This window comes from Hylobates moloch, unplaced genomic scaffold, assembly GCF_009828535.3.
Source record: "Hylobates moloch isolate HMO894 unplaced genomic scaffold, HMol_V3 SCAFFOLD_1630, whole genome shotgun sequence".
In the NCBI taxonomy this organism is placed as follows: Eukaryota; Metazoa; Chordata; class Mammalia; order Primates; family Hylobatidae; genus Hylobates; species Hylobates moloch.
The window spans coordinates 817-7,727 of record NW_026653905.1 but is presented as its reverse complement, the minus strand read 5'-3'; the positions used below and the strand labels follow the sequence as shown (position 1 = coordinate 7,727).

The 6,911-nt window shown below is 57.6% G+C and overlaps 1 protein-coding gene across 1 annotated transcript; it reads left to right on the top strand.

Moving 5' to 3' along the window:
* Window positions 1-2,088: 2,088 nt before the first annotated feature.
* Window positions 2,089-6,604, top strand: LOC116464770 (short stature homeobox protein-like). The gene is made up of 3 exons (XM_032148026.2): window positions 2,089-2,368; window positions 5,656-5,974; window positions 6,514-6,604. Exons 1-3 carry the CDS (start codon window positions 2,089-2,091, stop codon window positions 6,602-6,604), a joined length of 690 nt encoding a protein of 229 aa, XP_032003917.1.
* The last annotated feature ends 307 nt before the right edge of the window (window positions 6,605-6,911 follow it).

Here is a 6,911-nt window from a genome sequence, read left to right as displayed (position 1 = left end):
GGTGTGGGAAGGAGAGAGAGAGGGGCAGGCAGCAGGCCTGGGGCAGGGGTCTGGGGGGGATGGAGGGAGGGAAAGAGGGAGGGAAGGAAGAAGGAAAGGATAGAAGGTTAGGGAGGGAAGAGTGAGGAAGAAAGGGAGGAAGAAAAGGAGGGAGGGAAGGAAGGAAAGAAGGGAGGGAGGGAAGAGGGAGGGAGGGAAGAGGGAGGGAGGGAGGAAAGAAACAATGAAGGAGGGAGGGAGGAGGAGGGAAAAGGAGGGAGGAGGGAGGGAAGGAAGGAAGGAGCAGAGAGCAAGGGAAGGAGGGGTAGGCAGGGAACAGGACAGGGGTTTCTCCGCCTCCTCAGCTCCTCCCCCTTCCCCTCAGCGCCTGACCCCCGACCTGAACCTGACCGGGGCTGCCGGGGGGGCCCGTTCCCTGCGCCCTGGGCTCCGGGGAAAAAGCCTCAAGTTCTTTCCGCTGAACGAGACCAGGGCCCGGCTCCCGAGCGCCAACCCCGGGCGCCTTCCAGGCTGGGCGGTCCCTGGAATCTCCCTCAAAAAACAGTTAAGGGAAAAGCTCTCCAAAAATCACACCTCCCTCAGGACACTCCCCAACTCCAAACGCGATGGGAGAAGGAAAATGAGAGCATTTTACAGAAAATGAAAGAAAGAGAAAGAAAGAAAGAAAGAAAGAAAGAAAGAAAGAAAGAAAGAAAAGAGAGAGAGGGAGGGACAGAGGGAGAGACAGAAAGAAAGAAAGAAAGAGAAAAGAGAGAGGGAGGTACAGAGGGAGAGACACAGAGAGAAAGAAAGAAAGAAAAAGAAAGAAAGAAAGAAAGAAAGAAAGAAAGAAAGAAAGGAAAGAGACAGGGAGGGACAGAGGGAGAGAGACACAGAGAGAGAGAAAGGAAAGAAAGAAAGAAAAAGAAAGAAAAGAAACGAGGGAAAGGGAGAGAAAAGTCCACTTTATTTGCAGAAGGTCCTTGGCAGGAGCCCTGACGCGTTTGGTTTCCAGGACTTGGAAAACGAATTTCAGACCGCGATGGCGAGCACCGGCTCCCCCTGAAGCACATTCAATAGCGAGAGGCGGGAGGGAGCGCACAGGAGCACACATTCCACCAAGAAAACCAAAAAACACAAGTCATTTTTTCCCCCAGTAAATATCACCCAGAAGCCAGGGTGACAGCGCGGCGCTAAGCGCGGAGGCCTCGCGCCGGGGTCTGCCGGGGTCTGGCGCGCGCAGAAAGAATTGATCTTTACGAACAGGACCTCCCGGGCACCTGGGCTTCTTTCTGCGGGCACTGGAGACCCAGGAGGCGGCCACGGGCATCCTGGGCCTCCGCCCCCGCCTCCCACAGGCGCCCGCGTCCAGGTTTGGGGACACTCGGCCCCTTCCCACTTTGGGGCACCCTCCAGCCGCGTTCCATCTCACCGACTCTCCATCCAAGGACGCGCCGCCACCAACTTGGAGCTCGTCCTGTCCCAAGATCGCGCGTTCCCCGGGGCGCCCGGGTGCCCCCTTCGCCATCTCCACCCGGGCGAGACCCGGGCGCTTCCTGGAAAGATCCAGGCGCCGGGCTCTGCGCTCCTCCCCGGGGGGCGAGGGGGTCCGGACGGCTGGGACCCTCCTCTCTCCAGCCGTGAACTGCTCGTCTCTCTGTCTCTCTCTGGAGGAAAACTGGGAGTTTGCTTTTTCCCTCTAGCCACGGAGAGGACACGGATAACCCGTGTGGGGGGCTCGGGGCGCCTGCGCCCCCCTCCTGCGCGCGCGCTCTCCCTTCCAAAAATGGGACCTTTCCCTCTTCGCACCAAGGTGTACGGACGCCAAACAGTGATGAAATGAGAAGAAAGCCAATTGCTGGCCTGGGGGGTGGAGGAGACACAGCGTCTCTGCGTGCGTCCGCCGCGCAGCCCGGAGACCGGTAATTACACCAGACACGCAGCGCATGGGGGGCTGGGCGAGGTCGCCGCGTATAAATAGTGAGATTTCCAATGGAAAGGCGTAAATAACAGCGCTGGTGATCCACCCGCGCGCACGGACCGTCCTCTCCGCGCGGGGACACGCGCGCATCCACCAGCCCCGGCTCCTCGCCAGCCCCGGCCCCAGGCATGGAAGAGCTGACGGCTTTTGTATCCAAGTCTTTTGACCAGAAAAGCAAGGATGGTAACGGCGGAGGCGGAGGCGGAGGAGGTAAGAAGGATTCCATTACGTACCGGGAAGTTTTGGAGAGCGGACTGGCGCGCTCCCGGGAGCTGGGGACGTCGGATTCCAGCCTCCAGGACATCACGGACGGCGGCGGCGGCCACTGCCCGGTGCATTTGCTCAAGGACCACGTAGACAATGACAAGGAGAAACTGAAAGAATTCGGCACCGCGAGAGTGGCAGAAGGTAAGTTCGTCTGCGCGCCGGCGGGCTCCAGGGGGACCGTCCTGGGGTTCGGCGCCTCCTCGCCCCGGAGTCGGCCCCGCGCGCCCCTCGCTCTGCGCATTTGCAGCGCCCGGCTCGCCAGGGTAAGGCCCGGGCCGCCAGGTTTTCCCTAAGAAAGGAAGGAAGGCAGGAGTGGACCCGACCGGAGACGCGGGGAGACAGGCCAGGGGTGGTGGGTGGGCGGTGGGGGGACTCAGGGAGGGTCGCAGCGGGGGGCCGCGCGCGTGGGGCACCGACACGGGAAGGTCCTGGGCTGGGGTGGATCCGGGTGGCTGTGCCTGCAGCCGTAGGGCCTGAGATCTCTTTTTCATTTTCTCTTTCTTTTCTTTCCTTTTTTTTGTTTGTTTGTTTGAGACGGAGTCTCGCTCTGTCGCCCAGGCTGAAGTGCAATGGTGCGATCTCGGCTCACTGCAAACTCCGCCTCCCGGGTTCAAGCGATTCTCCGGCCTCAGCCTCCCCAGTAGCTGGGACTACAGGCGCCCACCACCGCACCCGGCTAATTTTTTGTGTTTTTAGTACAGACGGGGTTTCACCATGTTGGCCAGGCTGGTCTCGAACTCCTCACCTCAAGTAATCCGCCCGCCTCGGCCACCCAAAGTGCTGGGATGTCAGGCGTGAGCCACCGCGTCGGGCCTGGGTCCTGCTGGCTTAGGATGTGGGTTTCTGTCCCTGCCTGTCTGCCTTGTATTTACGGTCACCCAGACGCACAGAGGAGCTGTCTCCACGCGCCTTCCCAGCGCTCAGCGCCTGCCGGGCTCCCCGAGATCACGGGAAGACTCGAGGCTGCGTGGTAGGAGACGGGAAGGCCCCGGGTCAGCTCGGTTCTGGTTTCCTTTAAGGAACACTTCATTATTATTTTGTTTTTTTCCTTTGAACCTCGCAGCTTGATCCTAGTGAAAGCTATTGGGTCGATTAAAACTACTCCCGTGCCCGCAGGTGGCCGGGATCTGGAGGTGGCGCGAGGGGCCGGGGGAAGCTGGTGGCTTCGCGGGCGCGTCCTGACTCAAGGTTGTCAGAGCGCAGCCGGTTGCGCGGGGCCCGGGGAGGTCCCCTCTGGCCCTTCTTCCTGATATTTCAGTGGTGGATCTTCCCGGAGTGGAAATTGGGGTGTAAGAGGCTCAGAGAGAGGGGCTGGAACCAGGGGTTTCTGTGCAAACACGACAACTGGGCGGCATATCGTCTTCGGAATAAAATGGGCTGGCTGTGTCGGGGCACAGCTGGAGACGGCTACGGACGCCTATTATGTTTTCATTACAAAGAGGCAGAGAATCCAGCCTCGGCTTTCGCTGATTCCCAGAGTTGAGGTGCGAAGGTGAATTCCCCAAAGGTAATTCTTCCTAGAGGACTCTGGGGCTACCTGCTCTCCCCGGCCCTGCATTTTGGGTGTGGAGTGGCCCCCGGGAAATAGCTTTGTATTCGTAGGATGCACCAGGCACCTTCCCAAGGCCCTGACCTTGTCAAAGCAGAAACCTGGCTACAGTTTACAAAGCAGTCCCGGGTTTCTGACCGCGTAAGAGGCAGGAGCCCAGCCGCAGACACTGATTTGCTCCTCTGAGCTGTGTCTTCTCCCCCCTGGCCATGGACCCGGGAGAGGAAGGTGTGTTCCAGGCCTTTCCAACGTAAGAGGAAAATAAAGACCAGGCCACAGACCCAGGGCCACAGGAGAGGAGACAGAAAGTCCAGGTTACATTTTCCCCTTGGCTGGGTACAGAAAGACCCCCCCCCGGGGCCAGGACTGCCACCCCTGCTAGTATTGATTCATCAGATCCACTTCAAATGGAGGTGGGAGGGCAGGGGAGACTCTGAGGCTACAGTGGAAGCCTGGAGTTTTGGGGAACAGAGAGCCTGGGAGCTCGTGGGTTTTGCAAAGCCTGCGGGTGCTTGAGGATTTTGAAGACCAGTTTGTCAGCTGGGCTCAAGTGCTGGGGTTCAGACTTAGAGAAATGAAGGAGGGAGAGCTGGGGGCCGTCTCCAGGAAACGATTCACTTGGGGGAAGGAAGGGAGTGCTCTCGCAGTCACGTGCCTTTTAGGAGGTGAAAGAGAATGTGAAATCCACGTTGGAATGAGCGTCCAGCAGTGAATCTAGCTCGGGGTGGGGTGGCGGGGGCCCTGGTGTGGATTTGTCAGCTTTGCAAGCTTCTTGGTTGCAGTGGCCTTGCCTGTGGTTCTGAGACTGTTTCCAGACTAAACTTCCAAATGTCAGCCCCTCACCCTTGACAGCAAGGGACATCTAATTAGGGCATCGCGTGCTTTTCATCTGTGCTCAGCAGGCCCGAGATAGGAAGAGAGGGGCGTTGGAGATGCCATTTCCACCAGCCCTGGGTTGAAAGGGAGCGGGGGAGACACCTTTTACTTAAACCCCTGAGCTTGGTCAAGGGCTGAGTGTCTAAAATGAGGAAGGAAAGGTTTTTCACCTGGAAACGCTTGAGGGCCGACTTTTCTGCCCTTCTGACTCCCCCAGCAAATACAGACAGGTCACCATTATTGGAGATGAGAAAGTGCCATGTTTGGCACCCTGGTGGGGTAGGCGCCCGACCGCGTGTGAAAAAGTGGGAAGGAGAGATTTCTGCGCACGCCGTTCACCCGCCAGGCGCGGTGGTGCATTCAGGTGCTCAGATATGGTTCTGCCGTTCTGGTGAGAAACAGGCTTCTGTAGGAAATTCTAGCTCCGCCAGATCCCGGAGGGACCCCCAGCCCTCCTGCGCTGCAGCGGTGGGGATAGCGCCTCTCCAAAGGCCTAGAATCTGCAACCCGCCCCGGGCCCTCCCCGTGTCCTTCCCGGGCGTCCCGCTCCGGGGATCGATCCCACAGTTGGCAGTTCTTCCTCAAATACTTTTCCTTAAAAATATGATTTATGACGCCACTCTCCTTAAAAAAAAAAATAAGAAAAAAAGGTTAGGTTATGTCAACAGAGGTGAAGCGGATAATTGAGGAAACGGTTCGGAGATGAGGGGCAAAGCCCAGGTTTTTTGGGAAAGCAGCGAGTATCCCCCTTGGCTTTTGCCTTTTGGACCCCACGCAGTTTTTGCGTCAAAGCGCATTGGTTTTCGAGGCCCCCCTTTCCACCGCGGGATGCACGAAGGGGTTCGCCACGTTGCGCAAAACCTCCCCGCACCGCGCGCCACGCTGCCTGCGCGGAGGACCCCGCGGGCCGTGCTGGGGGAGGCGGGCGCGGGCGGAGAGGACCCCGGGAGCCTTTGGTGAGGCGCTCCCGGCCTCAGCCCTGTGCCCTCCACTCCCCACCCAGGGATTTATGAATGCAAAGAGAAGCGCGAGGACGTGAAGTCGGAGGACGAGGACGGGCAGACGAAGCTGAAACAGAGGCGCAGCCGTACCAACTTCACGTTGGAACAGCTTAACGAGCTGGAGCGACTCTTCGACGAGACCCATTACCCCGACGCCTTCATGCGCGAGGAGCTTAGCCAGCGCCTGGGGCTCTCCGAGGCGCGCGTGCAGGTAGGAACCCCGGGGGCCCGGAGCCATCGCCTGGTCCTCGGGAGCGCACAGCATGGGTACAGCCACCTGCGCCCGGGCCAGCCGTCGTCCCCTTCCCGGAGCTCGGGGAGGTTGGTTGAGGGGCGGGCTGGGGTTCCTGGATTTTTGGAGACGTCTGAGGCCTGTAGGATAGGTTCATTGCGTTTGTTTGCACCAACGACAAACAAATATATATATATATATACAAATATATGTTATACAAATAAATAAATATATGTTATACAAATATATATATTGTATCTATTATAGATATCTGTTTGTCCTTGGTGCAAACACACCGAGTGAACCCATATATTGGCCCCTGACTCCGTTCTGTTCCCGTAGGATTGGTTACAGGGGCCAACACTTGCAAACAAAACTTTCCCTGGATTATACTTAGGAGATGAAGCTAAGATGCATTTGATGCAGAGTGTTCTACGAGATTTTTCATTTTAAAAAATGTATCTTTTGGCCCCTGATTCCCTTGCGTCTTCCCGTGTGGTTGCATTGAAAAGGCTTCCTTAGGATGAAAGGAGAGGGGTGCCCTCTGTCCCTAGGTGGGGAGAAATAGGGTCTTCTCTTTCCTCCCTTTTTTCACCCACCGTTTCTATCTCCCTCTTCCCCTCTTCAGCCTTGTCCTCTGCTACAAACCACCCCCTCCTCCCTCCGGCTGTGGGGAGCGCAGGAGCACGTTGGGCATCTGGATGCGCAGAGACCATTAGCGGGGCACGGGGGCTCCCCGTGGAGCGCGCGAATTCACGGTGCCCCATCAGACCAGGCACTGGGGGGCGGGGGGCCTTGAGTGTGCACAGAGGGAGGGGCGGGCAGAGGCTTCCTTACTTAAAGCTATGAATTCATACTTAAAGGTATGAATTTATACTTACTTAAAGGTATGAATTTATACCTTACTTAAAGCTATGAATTCATACTTAAAGGTATGAATTTATTTCAGGGGTGCTGGTGGGAGAGTCCCCAAATGGCTTCCTCCAGCCCCTGCCTGACAGCTCAGCTCCCCTGGAAGGTCAACTC

What these genes read in the sequence shown, in the direction of transcription:
- LOC116464770 (XM_032148026.2), top strand. Translation starts at nt 2,089, where the DNA reads ATGGAAGAGCTGACGGCTTTTGTATCCAAGTCTTTTGACCAGAAAAGC. An exon ending in CACCGCGAGAGTGGCAGAAG is followed by an intron (nt 2,369 to 5,655) that starts GTAAGTTCGTCT and finishes CTCCCCACCCAG; the next exon opens with GGATTTATGAATGCAAAGAG. An exon ending in CCTTCCCGGAGCTCGGGGAG is followed by an intron (nt 5,975 to 6,513) that starts GTTGGTTGAGGG and finishes TCCCCTCTTCAG; the next exon opens with CCTTGTCCTCTGCTACAAAC.